General features: G+C 45.1%; 1 protein-coding gene across 1 annotated transcript in view; it reads left to right on the top strand.

The window, feature by feature from the left end:
• The window catches only part of LOC118396524 (potassium voltage-gated channel subfamily KQT member 1-like), a 309,173-nt gene that overhangs the window by 26,638 nt on the left and 255,531 nt on the right, over positions 1 to 27,004 (top strand). The window contains exons 4-14 of the mRNA XM_035790779.2: positions 1,760 to 1,886; positions 2,110 to 2,188; positions 2,358 to 2,454; positions 10,207 to 10,347; positions 14,526 to 14,636; positions 14,848 to 14,943; positions 18,500 to 18,628; positions 19,982 to 20,138; positions 23,580 to 23,606; positions 25,401 to 25,451; positions 25,582 to 25,696. Coding sequence (XP_035646672.1) covers positions 1,760 to 1,886; positions 2,110 to 2,188; positions 2,358 to 2,454; positions 10,207 to 10,347; positions 14,526 to 14,636; positions 14,848 to 14,943; positions 18,500 to 18,628; positions 19,982 to 20,138; positions 23,580 to 23,606; positions 25,401 to 25,451; positions 25,582 to 25,696 — 1,130 coding nt within the window. The remainder of the gene's footprint in view (positions 1 to 1,759; positions 1,887 to 2,109; positions 2,189 to 2,357; positions 2,455 to 10,206; positions 10,348 to 14,525; positions 14,637 to 14,847; positions 14,944 to 18,499; positions 18,629 to 19,981; positions 20,139 to 23,579; positions 23,607 to 25,400; positions 25,452 to 25,581; positions 25,697 to 27,004) is intronic.

Here is a 27,004-nt window from a genome sequence, read left to right as displayed (position 1 = left end):
TTTAGGAGATTAGGGAACACTATTAAATGAAACTATTAGCTGTTTTCTGCAAACATCTAGTTACCGTTTCATCACACCGAAATCTCTGAAATCTGGTCGACCCATTTTAGAATTTGGGGAATTTATTGCAATCTTATTTGATTCTCCAAATTCGCCCGTTTGTTTTTATGTAGTAATTCAATTATTTGACTGAGAAGAACCAAAACCAGTTAAACACCTGTCTTTTATTCTCAGCCCAATCTGGTCATTCATCTGTGTTTCACGTTCCTGTTCCACTCTGATTTGGACATTCTGTATGTTACGTGTCATGCTTATGTTTCTTTAAAATCTCACAATCAAGCCATGGTGACAAACAAATGGACTTATCTCCTAGAGATGCTGGCCACTGGGGAGCAGTCTGAACAGGTGTGGGGATAATAGCCTTGGCTGGAAGGACACCGACACCTTTATAAATACCCACAAATATACTGAACAATTTTTTTGTTTTAAACACAACGTGTAAAGTGTTGGTTCCATGTTTCATGAGCTGAAATAAAAGATCCCAGAAATGTTCCATATGCACAAAAAGCGTATTTCTAGCATCTTTGTTAGTGAGCATTTCTCCCACAGGGAGATGTATGATACATCTACACAACAGTGTTATTTGTTCTTGTTACATCAATCCACTGCACAGTATAATTTACGAGGAAAGGAAGGGCACCGTCGCTGCAGTGGCAGTCAGTGAAAATGTCTATAGGGTGAGTGACAGTCAGGGGATTGTTTTTGTGACTATGGAGCTCTGTTGTTGCAGCAGGGCCTTGGAATTAGGTTTCGTAAGGGGGGGACTGGTAGGGAAGCCAGTTTAAGCAAGCAATGGGACTGCCACCCACACTGGGACGGCTATTGCTGAGTGTTAGGTGGCACAATATTATGGAGAAATGGTGCGAATGAAAAAGATATTGGTTCACTAGGACTTATCAAGTCGTGTCACACCTACACAAAATGACACGCATTCATACCTCTAAGATACGTGCTCGCGCACACGCTCACACGCATGGATGCTCGCACACACACTCAAATGTTGTTTTGCTCCCGGAGGACCATGAATGGTTCATATTGAAGGGGGAATTTGGACTACACTGCAGTGACTGCTGCAGCCTCTCTCTAGTGGGGCTGGGGGATATATGGTTACTTTAATAATGCTGGATCAACCACCAGCTGTTTTGTTTTAATCAGATCCCAGAGTTCTGTTTTCCTTCCAATCAGGTTCTCTAGTGCTTCTGACCAATGTCTTTTAACCACCCAACAGATGTGTAAAGGGCTCCCAACACAACCCAGCTCATTAGGATCCATTCTACCTGCACATCCTGCTGAGGCGCTGTCACAGAATTTACGCTCAAATCAGCGAGCCTTTGACCCTGGCTCAATATGCTCTGTCATCAGAGATGCTATCAAACCTTTCTCTGGGTGGGCCTGTGTGAATGGCTCCCTCACCACCAGACCACCTCGGTCTCTCTCTGTCAGCACACCCTGTCCCACCAAGCTCTTATCACGCCTGAGATCTCAGTGCATCGCTTGGCACTGGACATAGAAAAACACTCATATCTCTCTCATATGCCGTAGTATGAAATAGTAAATAGACAGTAAGTCGTAGTAAATTGCGATAGTAAAATGCAGTCGTCTTAATGGACTAGTTTTGAATGCTTTGTGTCTTCCACCTTTCTTCCCCAGCCCTGTTTTCCTGACTGTTGTCTATAACTGCTTGTGTTCTCGTCCACAGGAGATTGTCCTGGTGCTGTTCTTTGGGACAGAGTACATGGTGCGGCTCTGGTCCGCCGGCTGCAGGAGCAAATATGTGGGGATCAAGGGACGACTCCGCTTTATCAGGAAACCCATATCTATCATTGGTGCACCTGGCTTCTACTTTATTGAATCGCACACAACTGTGCCACATGCAATCAGACAGACACTGTTGTTACATGGTTTTACCCCCGTCTTCTAGTACTATTTCTACTGTTACTACTTGTGTTTTTCCAATGGCAATTTAAACATTTGAAGATTATGAGCTAAATGTTAATGTGTTGAGGTGCACAGAATGTCTGTTTCTTTTGTCGCCCCCCACACACACAGATCTGATAGTGGTTATTGCCTCAGCCATAGTGCTGAGTGTAGGTTCCAATGGCCAGGTGTTTGCCACATCTGCTATCAGGTAACTGTGTATGTTACAAATAACAGTATAATAACTGTGTCATATCTTGTGCTGTAACTGTGTAGTCGTTGCTTAGTAAAACGGGTGGAAGAGAGTATAGGAGGCTCTCTCATTGGTGTAGGCTAAGGTTTGATTGACATCGGTTGCCTTTTTGTCTCTGTGGTTACAGGGGGATTCGCTTCCTCCAGATTCTACGCATGCTGCACGTGGATCGTCAAGGAGGAACATGGAGGCTTCTGGGATCTGTAGTCTTCCTCCATCGACAGGTGGAGATCCCTTTACATACCTTGGGGTCATTTCATCTCATAATTATGTGCAGTATGTGCTCACATGAAGTTAAATATCGCAAGGTCGACAGCATAATGCTGTTTTAAGTAGAGTGACTGGAACGACCTTGATCCTACTTGATCTACTTTTTTTTAAACCTTGAGTAGGCTTCTTATAAATCCTCAGTCAATCAAACTGCTGAAAATGAAAATGCAAGGTAAATGAGATGCCTTAAGACGAGTTTAGTCATGGCTTTGAAATTGAAAAACAACGAGTGTTGGACATTTCTTAACCAAATAAGGACACACCCTGTGGTCAGATGATGGGTGCACATTGCTGCCATTTCTTCCAGAGGATTAGTGCACTTGGTCTGTTTGAGTTGCCCTTCCTCCTGCCTCTTGCCTAGCCTGTCTGGTTATGGGCAGACATCTATCCATGTTTTTCATGCTACATTACCACCAGTGATTACCACAGAGCCCGGTGCGCAATCACAGATTCCTCTGATACTCTCACTGAGACCCGCAAGGCTTTATAAGGAGAGAGAGGTAGAGAGTCAGGCTCAACAGCTCTTGTTTATTATTTTCTTTATTATTCTTGAACTGGAAGATGTGGGTTATTTCTCTGTGATGTGCAATGGGTCTACCGGTCATCTTTTGCGGTTAGTTTTAGGATTACATCAATAGTCAAAGGGAGCTGATGTCTTCTCTCTGTGTGAAATGATAGAGAGATATAGTGCATCGGAAACTATTCAGACCCCTTGACCCTTTTCCACCTATTGTTACGTTACAGCCTTATTCTAAAATTGATTCAATTATTTATTTTTGCGAATGTATAATATGTCACATTTACATAAGTATTCAGAACCTTTACTCAGTACTTTCAAAAAAAAATGTTTAAAGGGGTGGATCAGCTTAATACTGCGAAAAGAATATTGGTTCCATCAATGTAGTTGTCTGCATCATTTCCAATCCCCCATATTTTGGGGGGTAAATATATATATATCCATACACGCATGCATACATATACACATATATACATACACATACCTATATAGACATACATACACTTTTTTAAAGAATATACCTTTATTATTATTCCCCGCAAACCCTACCACCGATCCCCCAATTGGAGTAAACACTTCAGCTTTTACCTTCAATTTACACATCTTATACACATTTTACAACAGTTATTTTTTGTTTGTTTCTAGTCCTTCCTCTATTTCTAATGTCCATCTGATTTCTATTTGTAACTGTGCTATTTCACAAAAGTTCTGAACATATATACATTTTACAGACCCCGTATGTTCTACATGTTTTATCTTGCTATTCAGTACTTTGTTGAAGCACCTTTGGCTGAGATTACAGCCTCGAGTCTTCTTGGGTACCTGTATTTGTATTTGGGGAGTTTCTCCCATTCTTCTCTGCAGATCCTCTCAAGCTCTGTCAGGTTGGATGGGTTGGATGGGGAGCATCGCTGTACAGCTATTATCAGGTCTCTCCAGAGATGTTCGATCGGGTTCAAGTCCAGGCTCTGGCTGGGCCACTCAAGGACATTCAGAGACTTGTCCTGAAGCCACTCCTGCATTGTCTTGGCTGTGTGCTTTGGATCGTTGTCCTGTTGGAAGGTGAACCTTCACCTCAGGCTGAGGGCCTGAGAGCTCTGGAGCAGGTTTTCATCAAGGATCTCTCTGTACTTTTCACCGTTCATTCTTCCCTTGATCCTGACTCGTCTCCCTGAAAAACATCCCCACAGCATGATGCTGCCACCACCATGCTTCACTATAGGGATGGTGCCAGGTTTCCTCCAGATGTGATGCTTGGCATTCAGGCCAAAGAGTTCAATCTTGGTTTCATCAGACTAGAGCATCTTGTTTCGCATGGTCTGAGAGTCCTTTAGGTGCCTTTTGGCAAACTCCAAGCAGGCTGTCATGTGGCTTTTACTGAGGAGTGGCTTCCTTCTAGCCACTCTACCGTAAAGGCTTGATTGGTGGAGTGCTTCCTTCTGGAAGGTTTTCCCATCTCCACAGAGGAACTCTGGAACTCTGTCAGACTGACCATCGGGTTCTTGGTCACCTCCCTGACCAACGCCCTTCTCCCCCGATTGCTCAGTTTGGCCGGGCAGCCAGTTCTAGGAAGAGTCTTGGCGGTTCCAAATTTCTTCCATTTAAGAATAATGGAGGCCACTGTGTTCTTGGGGACCTTCAATGCTGCAGACATTTTGTGGTACCCTTCCCCAGATCTGTGCCACTACACAATCCTGTCTCTGAGCTCTATGGACAATTCCTTCAACCTCATGGCTTGGTTTTTGCACTGTCAACTGTGGGACTGTGTATAGACAGGTGTGTTCCATTCCAAATCATGTCCAATCAATTGAATTTACCACAGGTGGACTCCAATCATGTTGTAGGAACATCTCAAGGATGATCAATTGAAACAGGATGCACCTGAGCTCAATTTTGAGTCTCATAGCAAATGGTCTGAATACTTATGTAAATAAGGTATTTGTAACGATCTGAGTGTAATGGGTGAGGAGTCAAGCGCAGGAAGCAGAGTTCAGGTGAGTGCTATTTTAATGCACCGACAAACGGCGAACATAAGCCAACCCTCACGAATACACAGGGCGTAATGAACACACAAATGCCCCCAAACAGGGGGACTTAAACGGTCTAGGGAAAACCCACAAAATGGGAAAAACACAAAACCCATAGACGTGCACACAAGGCCGGCGACGACGACCGCCGAGCGCCACCCGAACGGGAAGGGGAGTGTCCTTCGGTCGGAGTCGTGACAGTACCCCCCCCTTGACGCGTGGCTCCCGCAGCGTGCCGACACCGGCCTCGAGGTCGACCCGGAGGACGAGGCGCAGGGCGATCCGGATGGAGGCGATGGAAATCCCTCAACATTGACGGATCCAAAATGTCCCTGGTGGGTACCCAGCACCTCTCCTCCGGACCGTACCCCTCCCAGTCCACGAGGTACTGCAGGCCCCTCACCCGGCGTCTTGAGTCCAGAATGGCCCGTATCGTATACGCCGGGGACCCCTCGATGTCCAGAGGGGGAGGAGGGACCTCCAGTACTTCACCGTCCTGTAGGGGACCAGCTACCACCGGCCTGAGGAGAGACACATGAAACGAGGGGTTAATACGATAATAGGAAGGGAGTTGTAATCGATAACACACCTCTTTTATTCTGTTCAGGACTTTGAACGGCCCTACGCACTGCGGCCCAAGCTTCCGGCAGGGCACGCGGAGGGGTAGGTTTCGGGTCGAGAGCCAGACCCTGTCCCCTGGTACAAACACGGGGGCCTCACTGCGGTGGCGGTCAGCACTCCTTTTCTGCCGTCCACTAGCCTGTTGAAGGGATTCCTGGACGGCCCTCCAGGTCTCTTTGGAGCGCTGCACTCATTCCTCCACCGCAGGAGCCTCGGTCTGGCTCGGATGCCACGGTGCCAGGACCGGCTGGTACCCCAACACACACTGAAAGGGGGACACATTAGTAGAGGAGTGGCGTAGTGAGTTCTGGGCCATTTCAGCCCAGGGGATGTATCTCGCCCACTCCCCTGGCCGGTCCTGGCAGTACGACCGCAGAAACCTACCCACCTCCTGGTTTACTCTCTCCACCTGCCCATTACTTTCGGGGTGATAACCGGAGGTCAGGCTGACCGAGACCCCCAGACGCTCCATGAACGCCCTCCATACTCGGGACGTGAACTGGGGGCCCCGATCAGAAACGATGTCCTCCGGCACCCCGTAGTGCCGGAAGACGTGGGTGAATAATGCCTCCGCAGTCTGTAGGGCTGTTGGGATACCGGGCAACGGGAGAAGACGGCAGGACTTAGAGAACCGATCCACAATCACCAGAACCGTGGTGTTGCCCTGAGACGGGGGAAGGTCGGTCAGGAAATCTACGGATAGATGTGACCATGGCCGTTGTGGAACGGGGAGGGGTTGTAACTTCCCTCTAGGAAGGTGCCTAGGAGCCTTACTCTGGGCGCATACCGAACAGGAGGAGACATAAACCTTAACGTCCCTAGCCAAGGTAGGCCACCAATACCTCCCCCGAAGGCTCCCCACTGTCCTCCTCACCCCAGGGTGACCCGAGGAGGGTAGGACGTGAGCCCACCGAATCAGTTGGTCCCGAACACCAAGCGGCACGTACCTCCGCCCCGCCGGACACTGAGGAGGCGCGGGTTCAGCCCGTAACGCCTGCTCGATGTCAGAGTCCACCTCCCATACCACCGGTGCCATCAGCTTTGAGGCCGGAAGGATGGGAGTAGGTTCGGTGGACCTATCCTCCGTGTCGTAAAGGCGGGACAGTGCGTCCGCCTTCACGTTCTGGGAGCCCGGTCTATATGATAAAGTGAACCGGAATCGAGTGAAAAACATGGCCCACCTTGCCTGCCGCGGGTTCAGTCTCCTAGCTGCCCGAATATACTCCAGATTTTGATGGTCGGTCCAGATGAGAAAGGGGTGCTTAGCCCCCTCAAGCCAGTGTCTCCACACCTTCAGAGCCCTGACCACCGTTAACAACTCCCGGTCCCCCACATCATAGTTACGCTCCGCTGGGCTGAGCTTACTCGAGAAGAAAGCGCAGGGGCGGAGTTTTGGTGGCGTACCCGAGCGCTGTGATAGCACTGCACCCACCCCAGCCTCGGACGCGTCCACCTCCACTATGAATGCTAGGGAGGGGTCCTGTTGAAAGCTCTGTTCGCCTCTGCTGACCATCGCAACCGCACCGGGCCCCCCTTTAGCAGTGAGGTAATTGGAGCCGCTACCTGGCCAAAACCCCGGATAAACCTCCGGTAGTAGTTGGCAAAACCCAAAAACCGCTGCACCTCTTTTACCGTGGTTGGAGTCGGCCAATTACGCACGGCCTTACTGCGATCACCCTCCATCACAACCCCCGAGGTGGACATGCGATAACCCAGAAAGGAGACGGCTCGTTTGGAGAACACACACTTCTCAGCCTTGACGTATAGGTCATGCTCCAGCAATCTACCAAGCACCTTGCGTACCAGAGACACATGCGCGGCGTGAGTGGCTGAGTAGATCAGAATGTCATCGATATAAACAACCACTCCCTGCCCGTGCAGGTCCTTGAGAATATTGTCTACAAAGGATTGAAAAATGTCTGGAGCTTTTTATAACCCATACGGCATGACGCAGTACTCATAGTGGCCCGATGTGGTACTAAATGCGGTTTTCCACTCGTCTCCCTTCCGAATACGCACCAGGCTATACGCACTCCTGAGATCCACTGCGTAGCAATGAGAGGTAGTGGGTAGCTGAACCCCACTGTGATGGCATTTAGACCTCTATAATCAATACACGGACGCAATCCTCCCTCCTTCTTCTTCACAAAAAAGAAACTTGAGGAGACGGGTGAAATGGAGGACCGAATGTACCCCTGTCCCAGAGACTCCGTGATATATGTCTCCATAGCCAACGTCTCCTCTTGGGACAATGGGTACACGTGACTCTTGGGAAGCGCAGCGTTACCCTGGAGATCTATTGCACAATCCCTTCCCGGTCGATGTGGTGGTAATTTAGTCGCCTTCTTTTTACTAAAAGCGATTGCCAAATCGGCATACTCGGGGGGAATGCTCACTGTGGGACCCTGGTCTGGACTTTCCACTGAGGTGGCACCGACGGAAACTCCCAGACACCTTCCAGAACAGTCCTCTGACCACCCCTGGAGAACCCCCTGTTTCCACAAAATTTTAGGATTGTGCCGGGCCAGCCAGGGAATCCCTAACACCACTGGAAACGCAGGCTATTCAATAATATAGAGACTGATACGCTCCTTATGATTCCCCTGTGTTACCATGTCCAGTGGGATTGTGGTCTCCCTGACCACCCCTGACCCTAATGGCCGGCTATCTAGGGAGTGCACGGGAAAGGGAGAATCTATCGGCACAAGCGGAACACCTAATTTAATAGCAAGTCCGCGATCCATAAAGTTCCCAGCTGCGCCTGACTAGCGCCCTATGCTGGGAAGAGGGAAAAAATTTAAGAAAAAAAATCAAGACAAACATGTGACCAACAGGGGGTTCTGGGTGAGTTTGGTGCTGACTCACCTGGGGTGATCGAGAAATGTTTGCCATCTCGACTCCCAGACGGACCCCCCCAGCACCGATCGGCCGTGTGTCCTCTCCGACCACAGTTGGTGCAGAGGGAGCCTCCTCCTCCGGTACCCCTCGGCAAAGCCCCTCCCAACTCCATCGAAACAGGAGTGGAGGTGCTGGGTGGTGGAACACACAGGACCCTCTCCGAACACCCGCGGGCAGCCAGCAGATTGTCCAGTCGGATGGACATGTCAATTAGCTCATCCAATGAAAGAGCGGTGTCCCGACACGCTAGCTCCCTGCGGACGTCCTCCCGGAGACTACACCTGTAGTGGTTGATAAGGGCCCTGTCGTTCCACCCGGATCCTGCTGCCAAGGTACGGAACTCCAACGCGTAATCCTGGGCGCTCCTTTTCTCCTGCCGAAGATGGAATAGTTGTTCTCCCGCCGCTCGGCCATCTGGAGGATGGTCAAACACGGCGCGGAAGCAGCGAGAAAACTCGGGGTAGTGCTCCTTAGCTGAGTCTGGGCCATTCCAAACTGCATTTGCCCACTCCAGAGCACGACCCGTGAGGCAGGAGATGAGGACATTCACCCTCTCCGCTCCCGAGGGAGTAGGTCTGACGGTGGCCAGGTACAGTTCTAGCTGGAGTAAGAACCCCTGGCACCCTGCTGCCGCTCCATCATAGACCCTCGGGAGCGTAAGACGGAGGGTGCTGGAGTCGGGAGATGGGGAGTCCTGAGGAGGGAGGGCCGAAGGTGGAGAGGGGAGACCGCTTCTCTTCCATCGGTCCATTCTCTCCATCACCAGATCCATCGCCGTTCCGATCCGATGGAGAACGGTGGTGTGATGTAGAACCCTCTCTTCAATCGATGGGAGGGGAGTGGCTGTTGCTCCTGCTGACTCCATTCCAGTGGTGCGGGATTCTGTAACGATCTGAGTGTAATGGGTGAGGAGTCAAGCGCAGGAAGCAGAGAGTTCAGGTGAGTGCTATTTTAATGCACCGACAAACGGCGAACATAAGCCAACCCTCACGAACACACAGGGCGTAATGAACACACAAATGCCCCCAAACAGGGGGACTTAAACGGTCTAGGGAAAACCCACAAAATGGGAAAAACACAAAACCCATAGACGTGCACACAAGTACACTAAAACAGATGGTCACAATAATTAATCCCGCACAAGGAACTCTGCGGGCCGGCTGACTAATAAAGCCTACTACCTAATTCAAAACAGGTGCACTCAATCAACACATAAGGAGGGGGAGGAAATAATCAGTAGCAGCTAGTAGGCCGGCGACGACGACCGCCGAGCGCCACCCGAACGGGAAGGGGAGTGTCCTTCGGTCGGAGTCGTGACAGTATTTCTGTTTTTGTTTTTAAATAATTTGCAAAAATGTCTAAAAACCTGTTTTCGCTTTGTCATTATGGGGTATTGTGTGTAGATTGATGAGGAACATTTTTTATTTAGTCAATTTTAGAATAAGGCTGTTTCCGAATCCACTGTATATGCCTCCTCTTTCTATGTTAAATCAATGCATGCTGTAGCCTTGATCAAATGATGTGTTATAATGATATATGTTCCGGATGCATTTCATTTTAGTTCGATTCATACCTGCAAAATGTACATTATCTACACATTACAACTGACATACGACACTCAGTGTGTATTTCCTCTGTTGTAGGAGCTGATCACCACGCTGTACATCGGCTTCCTGGGGCTGATCTTCTCCTCCTACTTTGTGTACCTGGCAGAGAAGGATGCTGTGGACGAGGAGGGCAAGACTGGCTTCTCCACCTATGCTGATGCCCTGTGGTGGGGCGTGGTAAGGCATAGTAATAGCATTGCATATGCCATATAGCAGACACGTAAAAAAAATCAAGGACACTTTTAGTGAAGTGTGGTGTGTATACATTTGAGCATACAGTTGAAGTCGGAAGTTTACATACACTTAGGTTGGAGTCATTAAAACAGTGTTTTCAACCACTCCACACATTTCTTAATCACCAACTATAGTTTTGGCAAGTCGGTTACGACATCTACTTTGTGCATGACACAAGTAATTTTTCCAACAATGGTTTACAGACAGATTATTTCACTTATAATTCACTGCATCACAATTCCAGTGGGTCAAAAGTTTACATACACTAAGTTGACTGTGCTTTTAAACAGCATTGAAAATTCCAGAAAATTATGCCATTGCTTTAGAAGCTTCTGACAGGCTAATTGCCATCATTTGAGTCAATTGGTGGTGTACCTGTGGATGTATTTCAAGGCCTACCTTCAAACTCAGTGCCTCTTTGCTTGACATCATAGGAAAATCAAAAGAAATCAGCCAAGACTTCAGAAATGTCTTTTTAGACCTCCACAAGGTTCATCCTTGGGAGCAATTTCCAAACACCTGAAGGTACCACGTCCATCTGTACAAACAAAAGTATAAACACCATGGGACCACGCAGCCATCATACAGCTCAGGAAGGAGATGCGTTCTGTCTCCTAGAGATGAACATACTTTGGTGCGAAAAGTAAAAATCAATCCGAGAACAACAGCAAAGGACCTTGTGAAGATTCTGGAGGAAGCAGGTCCAGAAGTATCTATATTCACAGTAAAACAAGTCCTATATCGATATAACCTGAAAGGCCGCTCAGCAAGGAAGAAGCCACTGCTCCAAACAGCCATAAAAAAGCCAAACTACGATTTGCAACTGCACAAGGGGACAAAGATCATACTTGTTGGAGAAATGTCCTCTGGTCTGATGAAACAAAAATAGAACAGTTTGGCCATAATGACCATCGTTATGTTTGGAGGAAAAAGGGGGATGCTTGCAAGCCGAAGAACACCATCCCAACCGTGAAGCACGGGGGTGGCAGCATCATGTTGTTGGGGTGCTTTGCTGCAGGACGGACTGGTGCACTTCACAAAATAGATGGCATCATGAGGAAGTAAAATTATGTGGATTTATTGAAGCAACATCTCAAGACAACAATCAGGAAGTTAATGCTTGGTCGCAAATGAGTCTTCCGAATGGACAATGACCCCAAGCATACTTCCAAAGTTGTGACAATATGGCTTATGGGCAACAAAGTTAAGGTATTGGAGTGGCCATCACAAAGCCCTGACCTCAATCCCATAGAAAACTTGTGGGGAGAACTGAAAAAGCGTGTGTGAGCAAGGAAGCCTACAAACCTGACTCCGTTACACCAGCTCTGTCAGGAGAAATGGGCCAAAATTCACCCAACTTATTGTGGGAAGCTTGTGAAAGGCTACGCAAAATGTTTGACCCAAGTTAAACAATTTAAAGGCAATGCTACCAAATACTAATTGAGTGTACAGTATGTAAACCTCTGATGTGATGAAAGAAATCAAATCTGAAATAAATCATTATCTCTACTATTATTCTGACATTTCACATTCTCAAAAATAAAGTGGTGATCCTAACTGACCTAAGACAGGGAATTCTTCCTAGGATTAAATGTCAGGAACTTCCGACTTCAACTGTTTGCGACCCCAACAGGAATCAAACCCACAGCCTCTATTTCCACCTTTTTGTGGTTGTTTTGTGGTGTGTGTCTGTCAATGTCCCCCTCTACCTTGAGTGGTTCTGGAATACCGTGACGACACAAGTTCCTAAGCCGGTTTCTGTCACACAAAGCTATTTCTAGCCCCAAAGTAAGATGTTTTGTTTTGAGGGAAATAGACAAAAGGTGTCAGGAGTTAAGTAGACGATGAATACAGACATAGTCCTGAAGCTTCAATAACACACAGGGGTTCTTATTGGACATTTTGAAGACGCTGCTCACCCTAGTTGGGACCAAAGATTGAACTACACTCAATGACTATTCATTTTTCCATTTGTGGCTGATGCGTGAAGTAGTTGGTGCAATACTCAGTCTATAAGGAGGAAGCTTATGGTGTTGTGCCCATGCTGTTGTGGCTGTTTCCTTCAGGTTTCCATCCGTGGTGGGTCAAGTTTCCAGTTCATTTCATTAAACTGTTGAATGTTAGGCTGTGGGTAATGAGAAACCTGCGGTAGTCTTGTGCTAGTGGGATCTATACACCACAAAATACTGTTTAATTAAAACTGTAATTGCAGGATTACTAGCTGTTTTTTGACGAGAGTTAGAACGGTTCAGATGCCCAATGAAACCAAGAAGATAAGCTGTTTGTTTTGATGAGAGAACGGTTCATGTGCCCAATGAAACCAGGAAGAAAAGCTGTTGTTTGATGAGAGTTAGAACAGTTCAGGTGCCCAATGAAACCAAGAAGAAAAGCTGTTTTTTGATGAGAGAACGGTTCATGTGCCCAATGAAACCAAGAAGAAAAGCTGTTTTTTGTGTCTTGCAGCCCACAATGAACAAAACAGCCCAATAGGAGCTTTGCTCTCCTTTGTTTTTCACAGACTGTGAACTTGAGACTTGTGATATGCCGTGCCAATAGCGTTGGTCACTCAACTCTGGTTTGTGTGTGTGTGTGTGTGTGTGTGTGTGTGTGTGTGTGTGTGTGTGTGTGTGTGTGTGTGTGTGTGTGTGTGTGTGTGTGTGTGTGTGTGTGTGTGTGTGTGTGTGTGTGTGTGTGTGTGTGTGCGTGCGTGTGTGTGTGTGTTTCCCAACGTATTCCCTGTCAGCATGTTTTCAATTGTGGGATGTGCAGGGCACAGCTATAGGACGGGCCCAGAGCCCGCGGGCCAATGGCATGATTCATATTCCCCGTCTCTTCTCTCATCCGCCTCTCACACTCAGTCCATCCAAGCAGACGGAGGTTGTTCAAGGAAGGGGGTTTGATCCGGAGCTTCACCACCACTCTGCTCAACCTCTGAGAAAACATATTTGGAGAGAGAGAGACAGAAAAGTGATTGATTTCAGGAAGGATAGGGAGAGATAGAGAAAGAGCAGCAGTGTGCCATATACATCAACTGAGTTTATGGTGTGATGCCACACATAGGGTCTGTGGTGTTTACTATGAACCATAGGATGGCCTGCGTGGTGTGGCAATGAAACATACTTACACATCGAGAGGCAGAAATAGACCTTGCCCCAGTGAGAACTCAAGATGGTCTATTTGACATGTGTGAAGGCATGTAGAGGCTTCGCAACACACCTGGATTGCAGCGCTTACACCAGGGCCCAGTTATTCAAAAGTTACATGTGACATGCATAAAGTTACATGCATAGAAATACAATGAATAGAACGGTCAAATCATTGACTTGAATGGGGACTTCCGTTCTCTTCATTCTATTTCTATGATAAATACATCCAGAAAGATAACCTTTGAAAAACTGGGCCCTGGGATTTGAATGCGGGGGTGATGTTGAGGGGACTATTCCACACTGATGTCAGGCCTATTGTTTGGTCATACAATTTGTAGATGAGGATTAACCACCCCCTCTCTCTCTCCCTCCTACTCGGCTTCTTCCTCTTTACTCCCAAAGCCTTTTAAGTATCTCACCTTACATCACCCTCTTTGTGTCAGCACACAGCACATGGTCACACGGCGCCCCAAAGACACTCCACTGTAAGCCAAGTGCTTCTCTCAATGTGTCACAATTGGCTCAGCTTTCAGAGTGATTGTACATGCAAATGCAGGGGGGATTTGTTTTCCTCTCCCGCTCGGCCGAATTCCTCCCTTCACCGTGGATTAGTCCCAGTCAGAATCGTATTCCTATTGAGTGAAGTTCAACTGTTGAATAGTGACAGATATGGAGCAGGGCCAATACGTCTGATGAACTTTCTCTTCGTGATCTGGCCCTTGTTGTTATCGCCAAGCTGAAGGAGCTGTGAAAGCACTGTGTTCAATGACCTCATTTACAACCCAGCAGCTCATTATTAGAAACGCGTTAAAAACAATTTAAACTTCTTTAGTTGACAGTTAAATGGATATGTAAATGTTATAAATATATACTAGGAAATTATCATGTGAATAAAAATAAAGTCTGTGTGTGGAAACATTGCCTTGTTTTCCCTAACGTAGAGTATCATCCCATCTTTACTGTCTTTGTTCCCAGGTGACGGTGACCACCATTGGCTATGGGGACAAGGTTCCTCAGACGTGGATAGGGAAGGCCATCGCCTCCTGCTTCAGCGTCTTCGCCATCTCCTTCTTCGCTCTTCCTGCAGTAATTACCCCTCCTCCTCTACCTCCTCAACAACCTAAATAGCATTATGTGTACATAATACACAAATATTCTAATAGTCTTCCATCAATACTGTGTTGTCTGTTGCCTCAGTGTGCAGCTCCAGGTCCTTTTCACAGTGTTGTGATGTCTCTCTCTCTCTCTCTCTCTCTCTCTCTCTCTCTCTCTTTTTGTTGTTGTTTTATCTCCCCAGGGTATACTGGGCTCGGGGTTTGCTCTGAAGGTACAGCAGAAACAGAGACAGAAACATTTCAACAGACAGATCCCGGCTGCAGCCTCACTAATCCAGGTACTGACTGACTGAGACACAGACAGACACCCACCAGTCAATCACTCACTCTGTCCTGTCTGGGATCTTAACAGCCGTGTATAGGAGAGAACATGTATAGTAAAGAGTGTATACTTAGAGCTTAAACAGAGTAATGGCATTTGGGACGTACTGTAGACCATTGAACCTCTCTACACTCTTAGAAAAAAAGGGTGCCATCTAGACACCAAAAAGGGTTCTTCGGTTGTGTCCATATTAGAACACTTGTTGGTTCCTGGTAGAACAATTTTGGTTCCAATTACAATTGTTTTGGGTTCCATTGGGAACCCTTTCCATAGAGGGTTCTACATGGAACCTAAAATGGTTATACTTGGTACCAAAAATGGTTCTCCAATGGGGACAGCTTTTTTCTAAGAGTGTAGGAGCTGGGCTGGTCTGGGCTGGTTTGGTTCTGACACACATCATCTTTGATTTAGTGCACTCATGTAGCAACTCCAGGCTAGCAGGTCAGACGGGTTGAATTAACTTCTTATGGCTACAGTATTGAGTAGCTTGGATGAAATGTGCCCAGAGTAAACTGCCTGCTCCTCAGTCCCAGTTGCTAATATATGCATATTATTACTAGTATTGGGTAGAAAACTCTCTGACATTTCTAAATGATGTTTCTTGAATGATGTCTGTGATGTCTGTGAGTATAACAGAACTCTTATGGCAGGCAAACACCTGAGAAGAAATCCAAACAGCAAGTGGGAAATCTGAGGTTGGTCGATTTTCAACCCAGCCCCTATTGAATACACAGTGGGATATTGGTTATGTTGCACTTCCTAAGGCTTCCACTAGTTGTCACCCGTCTTTAGAAACTTGTTTGAGGATTCTACTGTGAAGTGGGACCAAATGAGAGAGGAATGAGTCAGAGGTCTGCCAACAGTCACAAGCTGCTCACACGCATTTCACATGAGAGGTAGCTGCGTTCCTTTGCTTTTCTGAATACAAAGGAATTCTCTGGTTGGAATATTATTGAAGTTTTATGTTAAAAACATCCTAAAGATTGACTCCATACATTGTTTGACATGTTTCTACGGACAGTAACGTAACTTTTTGACATTTCGTCTGCAACTAGGGAACGCGCTTCATGACTTTGGATTTGTTTACCAAACGTGCTAACAAAAGTAGCTCTTTGGACATAAATGATGGACATTATCGAAAAAATCAAACATTTAATGTGGAACTGGGATTCCTGGGAGTGCATTCTGATGAAGATCACCAAAGGTAATTGAATATTTCTAATGTTATTTCTGATTTCTGTTGACTCCAACATGGCGGATATCTCTATTTGTTTTCTGAGCGCCGTTCTCAGATTATTGCGTGGTTTGCTTTTTCCGTAAAGCTTTTTTAAAAATCTGACACAGCGGTTGCATTAGAGCGCCAAATTCAAATACAGAAATACTCATTATAAAATTTCAGTAAAGATACAACTATTTTACATTGGTTTAAAGATTAACTTCTTGTGAATCCAACCATGGTGTCAGATTTCAAAAAATGCTTTACAGCGAAAGTATACCTTACAATTATTTGAGAACATAGCCCAGCAGACAAATTACAAACAGTAACCAGCAAAGTAGAAGAGTTACACAAGTCAGAAATAGAGATACAATTAATCCCTTACCTTTGATGATCTTCATATGGTGGCACTCAGAAGACATTCATTTATTCAATAAATGTTCCTTTTATTCAATAAAGTCTTTCTTTATATCCAAAACCCGCTTTGTTTGCGCATTTTCTTCAATAATCCACAGGCTCAAACACAGTCACAACTGGCATACAAAAAAAAATCCAAATTGTATCTGTAAAGTACATAGAAACATCAAACAATGTTTATATTCAAGCCTCATGTTGATTTTAGCCTAAATAATCTATAATATTTCAACCAGACAATAACGTCGTCAATATAAAAGGTAAACAAAAAAGGCACTCTCTCTGGTCGCACGCATGAAAAAGCTCTGTGACACGGCAGGGTCCACTCATTCAGACTGCTCTTACACCCTCATTTTTCAGAATACAAGCATTGACATCTAGTGGAAGGCATAGGAACTGCAATTTGAGTCCTAAGGCAATGGATACTGTAATGGCATTGAATAAAAAACTACGGGGGGAAAAACCCTACTTCCTGAATGGATTTTTCTCAGGTTTTCGCCTGCCAAATCAGTTATGTTATACTCACAAACATTATTTTAGCAGTTTTGGAAACTGTAGAGTGTGTTCTATCCAAATCTACTAATTATATGCATATCCTATCCTCTCGGCCTGAGTAGAAAGCTGTTTAATTTGAGCATGCTTTTCATCCAAAATTCCAAATGCTGCCGCCTACCCTAGAGAAGTTAAGGAGAAGTGTATCTATATTTCCATGTCTAACAATTGTATTTTCATTGACATTTATAATGAGTATTTCTGTACAATGATGTGGCTCTCTGCAATATCACTGGATGTTTTTGGAACTAGTGAACATAACGCGCCAATGTATACTGAGATTTTTTTATATAAATATGCACTTTATCGAACAAAACATTGTGTAGCATGAAGTCCTATGAGTGTCATCTGATGAAGATCATCAAAGGTTAGTGATTAATTTTATCTCTATTTGTGCTTTTTGTGACTCCTCTCTTTGGCTGAAAAATGGCTGTGTTTTTCTGTGGCTTGGCTCTGACCTAACATAATCGTTTGTGGTGCTTTCGATGTAAAGCCTATTTGAAATCGGACACTTTGGTGGGATTAACAACAAGATTACCTTTAAAATGGTATAAATACATGTATGTTTGAGGAATTGTAATTATGAGATTTCTGTTGTTTGAATTTGGCACTCTGCACTTTCACTGGCTGTTGTCATATCGCAGCCCTAAGATGTTTTAAAACATGTTCAAGACCACAAAATCTCCCAAATTCGATCCTTTACAGAACGCATTTGTTCCCTCCAGATCTTGCCAATGTAAGATTCAAAAAGCATTCTACTACAATTAGAGGAGTAGCAGTGTTTGTAGTCTGCATATTCCTGCCATGTCCTGGAAAAGGTGAGCGGTTCTGTCCCGTTCTCTCCCAGACAGAGACGACAGGCAAATAGCACCCGGTTTTATTTGCCAGGAGCTGGCCATCCCAAGGATCACATTGACTCTGAACATACACAGAAGCCCACAGCTGCATTTACAAAGATAATCCTTATTGTGGTGACATTTAGAAACATAGTGACACTGAATAAACATGATGATGACGATGACGAGGATGATGGTGCAGAGCTAAAAAAAGGAATGAGATTTTTCACCAAATAATGCCAGGCTGAGGTTGTGAAACAGAGAAGAGTGGTCTCTGTCAGAGCACGGTGTTGTACTGACAGACTGTAAGCTGTTCGCCACTTACTGGTTGAGGTTTGGAAAGGTCTGATTCCAGATCTGTGCCTAAGGCCAACTTCTACCTAGCGCTGAGAAAATGTCCAGGTGATCAGCTCACCCGCTGGGTTTACCCTGGTCAATGATGTGATTCAAACATTTATCACCCTGGTTCATTGTTTGTCTCCATCCTCCCTCAGGCGCTGTGGCGGTGCTATGTAGCAGAGAAACCAGAAGGCTGTCCTGCCACCTGGAAAATGTACGTCCTCACCGGAGACTACATCCCTACCATGAATTCTGAAAACAACAGCCCAAACCTCAGAAACAAGGTAAAAACTGCATTACTTCTTCAGTTATTAAAAATAAAAATACAGTATGTGTATGCACACATTATGTACCGTTAACCCTGTTCAGAGAAAAGCAACAGTTTGCCTCTGCATTCCACTCTAGCTGCTTCGTCAATCAACAGCTAATATATCGGATCAACCCATCGCTCGGAGCACATGCATCCCATCTCAATTTCCAGAGATGACAGAAAGAGAGCTGCCCTAAAAGCTGTTTAGTGGGGATATGAGCCGTCCATCTGGCTGAAAGACCTAGTATTATCCCCTTCGACAATGTGATTTTTAACTTAACTACATTAGCTGTGTGGTGGTGCTTAGGGCATGGAACTGACTGTGAAAGAACAAGTTAAGCACCCCATCCACTCCCTTTCCCCAGGCAGCAGCCCCCACCCACACCACATACCCCCTACCCCTCGAGGCCTGAGCCAGTGAGCCACCAGGATGACTCCAGGCCTTTGTCTCCCCACACAAAGACACAGTCAGTTGAGATGATGTCACCGCTGCCTTTCTCATGGGAGTAAACCTTTGTGTTGGTAGAACAACAACAAAAAAATCTTTGTTTAGCATTGAACCCACACATATTAGGGAGAGTGAAGGCTGCTTCCGTCCCTTTCTGTTTCTGTATGTGACTTTTCTCCTTCTCTCTCGCTCTCCTCTATCCCTCTCCCCTCTGTTCCTAATGAGTCATTCAGAATTCAGGCACATTCTGGTATTTGGACAGGACTGTGGGCGAGTCAATGGCAGGAGACTGTGTGTCTGTCACTGAGTAAAAATCATTCCGTTTCTATAAAGTAGTCAGTCTATAAAGCTTGTTCTGGGAGACGGAGTGGAGCACAATGAAGGTCCGGAGGCATTCAGAGACTCAAAGAGCTTTGACCTCCGCTAAACCTGCACAGATTAGAAGACATGGCCTAAGTCACCACACTATAAGTGCAGGTAGCTTTGACCAACCAATTGAAATGTCAGAAATGTATTATCTGAAGAGGTTTTAAGTGTGCACGGATCATTGCTTACAAAGCAAATACTGGGACATCAGCATTACGAATGGTTATGCAATGCAGCATCAACGTTTACTGGGCAGCACATGCAATGTCAGCAATAGCAAATGAGGTGATAGTGCTAAAACAACTCTAAGTGCAACCAAAAAAAAACAATCAAACAACTTGTTTATCATACGGACATAGTGATAGGCCACATGCAACCCTTACCTGTTTATTCCCACAGGACCAGGAGTGGCCATGTAAACCTGACCAGTGAAACTCCTGGCCCAAATGACCGATGCTGAGTTTTGTGTTCCGGACAGTCCCGGTGATGCTCTTCTCGTGTCTCTGTCTTCAGAGCAAGCGCCCCAAGAGGAAACTGAAGATGGTCCGTGACAACGGCTCCCTGACCATCCCTGGAGAGAAGAGGATGTATATTCCTCAGCTCACCTTCGACCACATTGAGGATGAAGACGAGAAGAAAGAGGTCCCCTTGTCTCTGGAAGAACAGCCAGGTAACTGGACAGTACTGGATGGAACAGGTTTCTTTACAGTTGGTCATGTTGCAGATGCTCCTAATGTTTGGCTTAAAGTGAAGGTAGATTCCACTGGAAACAGATGTCATTTCAACGTCTAGTTTTGATTCACATTTGGTTGAGTTATCAACTAACATGAATTTGACGTGACATCAACAACAAAAAATGTCGCAAGGTCACTGGAAGTAGGTTCAAAGTTGGCCGGAAAAAATATGAAATTCCCTTAATTAGCAAATATAATCAGTTTTCCACATTAATTCCATGTCATCACATAGATTTTTATTGCTGAAATGATGTGGAAACAACATTGATTCAACCAGTTCTTGCCCAGTTGGATACTGCCATAATGGCAGTGGCGATTTGTACATTAATTGCACTATAACAATGAGAAACGGTGCCCACAAACTGTTAGGTCCTACATAAAGCTGTCCCAACAGCAGAAATTATTTTCAGCAACATGCATTGAATCCTTACCACTGTTACACCTGAAAAGGATTTGCCAGTAGATTTCCGACTTGATGCATGACGATGACTGCTTGTCTAGCTTGCAAGCTAAGAATTTGAAAGTATGATGTTGACATGATCAGTCCAGTCAAAGCTACAGTAGATAACGTGATTTACAAATTGATATGTGACACGTATTAATACCAAAATAACATGCAAAACTGCTAAATAGGTTCTGCCCCACCTGCCTTGAATGACTCGTCGCCACTACATACTGGGCATATCTGAACACATTTTCTATAAAGTGATTTAGGAAGTAACAAGCTCATTGATATTAGAATGTGTAACATATTGTGGTTTATTTTAAGAGGAACACACACACACTTACTTAAACCAGAATATAAAATACTAGAGCTTTTTGGAATTTTATTAGGATCCCCATGAATTGTTGCACAAGCAGCAGTTACTCTTCCTGGGGTCCACACAAAACATGACATAATACAGAACATTAATAGACGAGAACAACTCAAGGACAGAACTACATATGTTTAAAGGCACACGTAGCCTACATGTCAATACATACACACAAACTATCTAGGTCAAATAGGGGAGAGGCATTGTGCCTCGAGGTGTTGCTTTATATCTGTTTTTTTTAAACCGGGTTTACTGTTTATTTGAGCAATATGAGATGGAAGGAAGTTCCATGAAATAAGGGCTCTATATAATACTGTACACTTTCTTGAATTTGTTCTGAATTTGGTGACTGTGAAAAGACCCCTGGTGGCATGTCTGGTGGGGTAAGTGTGTGTGTCAGTGCTGTGTGTATGGTGACTATGCAAACAATTTGGGATTTTCAACACATTCATTTTCTTATAAAAACAAGGATGCAGTCAGTCTCTCCTCAACTCTTAGTCAAGAGAGACTGGCATGCATAGTATTTATATCAGCCCTCTGATTACATTGAAGAGCAAGATGTGGCGCTTTGTTCTGGGCCAGCTGCAGATTAACTTTCCTTGCAGGCACTCGATCACACGACTGGCCAGTAATCAAGATTAGACAAAACTAGAGCCTGCGTAACTTGCTTTGTGGAGTGTGGTGTCAAAAAAGCAGAGCATCTCTTTATTACGGACAGACCTCTCCCCATCTTTACAACCATTGAATCTATATGTTTTGACCATGACAATTTACAATCCAAGGTAACGCCAAGTAATTTAGTCTCTTCAACTTGTTCAACAGAAACACCATTCATTACTAGATTCAGCTTTGTACCAAATACAATGCTCTTAGTTTTAGAGATGTTCAGGAGCAGTTTATTAAATTGTAAGTAACAGTGAATGTGTTTAAATGTACAGTACAGGATGTCATGTGCGTTGGACACAATACAGTAAAGATTTGAAGAATGCTCTGACTAGCATGCCTATCGATGGTAAGGTTCTGAGTGGTTGGGTTTGGTGAGTGGTGTGATTCTCTCTCTTCCCCCATAGAGGGAGAGAAGAGGGACGGGGGGGACAGGGGGAGGTGTGGTGAAGCTGGTACAGGGCTTGAATGTCAGTCAGTCAGAGAGAGGAACAGAGGCCCTGGGATAGAAAGACAGACACAAGATGGCTGCCACGTGGCTGGGTTAGGCTCCACACCAACAAGGACAGGCCAGGCCAGATTAAAGTCATTAGAGTCACTGGTGATTAGAGTTCATGTATACTGTACAAGTGCTTTACTGCTCCACTTGTCCGCATCACTGGCATCAGACACTCACACTTTGATTGATTTTACCTGAAGAAAATGACAGAAAGTACTTCAAAATAGATGTTGCGGCAAGAGTCAGTCAGAAAGCTAGTGTTTTGTGTTGAATCAATGGTAACATTCCCGCAGATGTTGCATTCAGTTACTTAGTATTCACCTTACTGATGTTGCATTCAGTTACTTAGTATTCACCTTACTGATGTTGCTAACTAGACCGTTGCACCATGTAACGGGGGCGGGGGGGGGGGGCTTTCTGTGTAAACCCACGCCAAATGAATCGTCCCCGTCTGGAGGTTAATAAGTGTGCTTTAGGAGTTTTTCCTGTCAAAGCACATAATCATGAAAGGAGGGAGAGGGATATTAACACAGAACGTAACCAGCAGAGGAAGGAGATATGGGGGAAAATGCTAACTCGTTTGGTGCTTAATTGGAGGGATGTAACGGTAGATAATGAACAGGAACATATGTCTTACTGCCTTTGAACTTTAGAGGGGGGGGGAAAACATATTTGTCAAGTTGCATGTATTTTGAGGCTAGTTAGTGGAGCCAAGGCTTTTGAAAGGCGGTCTGTTGATGTCATAAAGACATTTAAGTAGCCATGCTCACCATACTCTCAACAGCATGTTGTCACGAAGGATAATGTTTAAATTCCAGGCAGCATGGTGTGCTTTCTGCTGATTACAGTGTATAAAAACAGACATCTGCAGATTCAACTGTCTCTGGAGATCGTGGGTGTTTAAAAAGGTTCTTATCCTGCGGAAACAAACTGTTAACAGTTTTCTTGTTGATGAAAAGTGTTGTTGGAACAGCAATGATATTGCACTCGCTTATATTAAGAGTTGGTTGATGCTGAAATCTAAGTTTATCGTATGTTTTCAGACCTCAAAAGTGGTCTAGTGTTGAGATGAGTCGTATCCCTGGGCGGCCTGGGTAGCCTAGTGTTTAGAGCGTTGGACTAGTAACCGAAAGGTTGTAAGATTGAATCCCTGAGCTGACAAAGTAAAGAATCTGTCGTTCTGCCCCTGAACAAGGCAGTTAACCCACTGTTCCTAGGCCATCATTGAAAATAAGAATGTGTTCTTAACTGACTTGCCTAGTTAAATAAAGGTAAAAATAATTGTAAAAATCCCATGCCATTGGTTGTGTTGATTTTGATTCCTTTATATACAATATGTCAAATTAAGGCAGTGGTTTTTGAGGACATCATTTTGAGAAGTTCTTTATTTTCCTCCTCAGTCATCACCCAGATGCTCAGACAAACAGGTGAGCCCTCACCTCTCTACACTCAGACACCATCTCCTACTTGACCCCATGACCTCCAGTCTTCGTGACGCACTTCAGTTCCAACTCACACCGTTTCAGGCTCAATCCTTTGTCCCTTTAAGAGATCCTCTGTGTTAATCATTAGTTGTTTTTTCCCCACGACATAGACAGTATTTTAATTAGACTGGAGTTTGTCACCAACCGGAGCAAACTGGAAGCCAGCAGAGAGACAGATGCAGGCAGGCCCTGGACTCCCTCCTCCCCTCTCTACCAGCCTAGCCTGGGTGTTTTCTTTTCTGGCTGTCCTGCCAACACCAGTCGGGGTGAGGGCTGGGTCAGGGGCCGGGGGACTCACCGGGGAACAGGGGGGACTGGGAGGGAGGTTGGGGTGATAAGCGGACATTGTGGAGCTCCAGTGGTCAGAATTAAACTGGGCATTGTTTGATTTAGTCAACGTCCGGCTTATCACTCCACTTATCTGTCTGGCCCTCTGGCCCGGCTGCCGTCTGTGAGAATCTCCATTTTCAATGGGGCGCTCTCTTTCCAGGCTGTCACTCTCTCTCCCTCTCTCGTTCTTTGTCTCTCTCTCTGTCTCGCTCTTTCTGCATACCCCCTCCATCTCTCGCTCTCTGGCCCCTGCTTGTTTTCATTCTCTGGTGCTCCTAACCCAGTGTGTTTGCTCTGACAGGGCCAGATATTAATAAGCCTGCAGTGTTTTTGTAGCAGATAAGCCCGCTCGCGTCCCCGGTCCCACTGAATGAGAGAGAAGTGGAGGAGCTGCACAGTACCCCCTGTCCTTAACTTTCCCCCTCTCTCTCTCCCTTTCCCTCTCCCCCTTCTCTCTCTCTCACTATTTCTCCTTCTGTCTATATCTGTCTCTCTACCTCTCCCCCCCTCTCTCTGTCTACCGCTCCAGCTCGTTCTCCCTCTCTCTCTTCTCTATCTCTGCCCCCCCCTCTCTCGCTCTTCTTTCTGTATGAGTGGGTCTAAAGTAACAGTGTAGCTGAAGCTTCCGGGCTGAACAATGTTAAACTGATGGTAAAGGTCCAGAGGGTTCAGTTGCCTTTGCTTTGGTTGGAGTGCTCACCCAGTTCCTGGAACCCCATTTTCTTCCATTCTTTATTCTTTATGAAACTATGCTGACTGTTGGACTGTAGCTAGTTCCCTACAAACCTTCACTGTGCGATATGGTTTTTAGCTGCACAAACAAACTCTAGAGGTTCGAAAGCGATGTTACCAATCACCATGCAGTAAGGGAGGAGAGGAGGGTTGAGGGGAGGCAGCAGGAGATAGGTTGGAGAAAGTTTGAGTAGAGGGAAGAGAAGATAGGATGGAAGGGGAGAGTACGGGGAGAGAGAGCGAAGGTTGGGACGGGGTGGATACCTTCACAGACTAAAATAACCTCTTCTTGGTGTAATGATACCATTCAATGACATGCTGTATACTTGATTGACTAGTATATCTTCTTCCACTGTCTTTGTTCTACCTGTTTCTCACACTCCTTTTCCTTCCTTCCTTCCTTCCTTCCTTCCTTCCTTCCTTCCTTCCTTCCTTCCTTCCTTCCTTCCTTCCTTCCTTCCTTCCTTCCTTCCTTCCTTCCTTCCTTCCTTCCTTCCTTCCTTCCTTCCTTCCTTCCTTCCTTCCTTCCTTCATTCCTTCCTTCCTTCCTTCCTTCCTTCCTTCCTTCCTTCCTTCCTTCCTTCCTTCCTTCCTTCCTTCCTTCCCATCTTTCTTTCTTTCTTTCTTTCTTTCTTTCTTTCTTTCTTTCTTTCTTATTGTTCTTCTTGACTCCAGGCGTTCAGCACTCATGGTCCTCTTTCAATCTGAGCTGTCCTGCCTCTCCAGGTAGACACTTCCCTAATGGCTATCCTTTACTTTTTCAATTAGCCTATTTTCTTCTTACTTAGTAAATCGGAAGCGGCGTTGAACTGAATCCTTGATTATATAATCAAGACTCTTGTGTTGTCTCCCACAGTTAAGAAAAAACTGGACGGCTCTTCCATGGACATCTCCCGGACAAACAGGTTGTGTGATGACATGGCCTCTGTCAGCGAGGACATCCCTTTAAACGTGGTGACAGACACAGCACAGTGAGTACCTAACTACCCCTCCATCCGTCACTCACTACAGTACATCTGCCTGCCGTTCATCAACCCTACAGCCATTGTATTGTACCCATGCTCTTTGTCCTTATTCATTTATTAATCCATACCATAGACACCTCCCTACCTTTTACACAGGCCCATCCTTAATCTGTATGGTAGAAAGCCTGTTGATAGACCAAAGAGCCCTCCCTGTCAATGTAGAGCTGCTCTGTTCAACTCACGAGAGGGTTAAATGGCCTCTTGAGTGCTTGAAACACTGGTTGTTACCACGGTATAGAACGGATTAACCCTGAGTTTGAGGAAACAGTCCCGTTTGTTTGTGACATGTTTGTAAGGTGACTGGTTGGCTAGTTGCTATAGTGCCTTTGGGGGGGGTAATTGTAATTTTTGTCAACGATCTACACACAATACTTTGTAATGTCAAATTGGAAGAAACATTTGTAAAAAAATAAAAAACAATAATGATATATCTTCATTAGATAAGTATTCAACATCCTGAGTCAATGCATGTCAGAATCACCTTTGGCAGTGATTACAGTTTTTGGGTAAGTCTGTAAGAGCTTTGCATACAGTGCCTTCAGAAAGTATTAATTCCCCTTGACTTATTCCACATTTTGTTATGTTAAACCCTGAATTCAAAATAGATTATTCTCACCCATCTACACACAATACCCCATAATGACAAAGTGAAAACATGTTTTTAGAAATGTTGCTAATTTATTGAAAATTAAATACGGAAATATCTAATTTACGTAAGTATTCACACCCCTGAGTGAATACATCTTAGGATCACATATGCCAGTAATTTCAGCTGAGTCTTTCTGGGTAAGTCTCTAAGAGCTTTGCACACCTGGATTATACACTATTTGCACATTCTTCATTAAATAATTATTCAAGCTCTGTCAAGTTGGTTGTTGAACATTGCTAGACAGCCATTTTCATGTCTTGCCATAGATTTTCAAGCCGATTTAAGCCAAAACTTTAACTACGCCACTCAGGAACATTCAATGTAATCTTAGTAAGCAACTCCAGTGTATATTTGGCCTTGTGTTTAATGCTATTGTCCTGCTGAAGGTACATTTGTCTCCCAGTGTCTGTTGGAAAGCAGGCTGAACCAGGTTTTCCTCTAGAATTTTGCCTGTGCTTAACTCCATTCAGTTTCTTTTCATTTAAAAACAACGACCTAGTCCTTGCCGATGACAAGCATACCCATAATATAATGCAGCGATGCTTGAAAATATGAATAGTGGTACTCAGTGATGTGCTGTGTTGGATTTGCCCCAAGCATAACAC

This window comes from Oncorhynchus keta, chromosome 17 (genome assembly GCF_023373465.1).
Source record: "Oncorhynchus keta strain PuntledgeMale-10-30-2019 chromosome 17, Oket_V2, whole genome shotgun sequence".
Taxonomy (NCBI): Eukaryota; Metazoa; Chordata; class Actinopteri; order Salmoniformes; family Salmonidae; genus Oncorhynchus; species Oncorhynchus keta.
The sequence above is the reverse complement of the archived record's forward strand: the minus strand, read 5'-3'. Positions and strand labels throughout refer to the sequence as shown.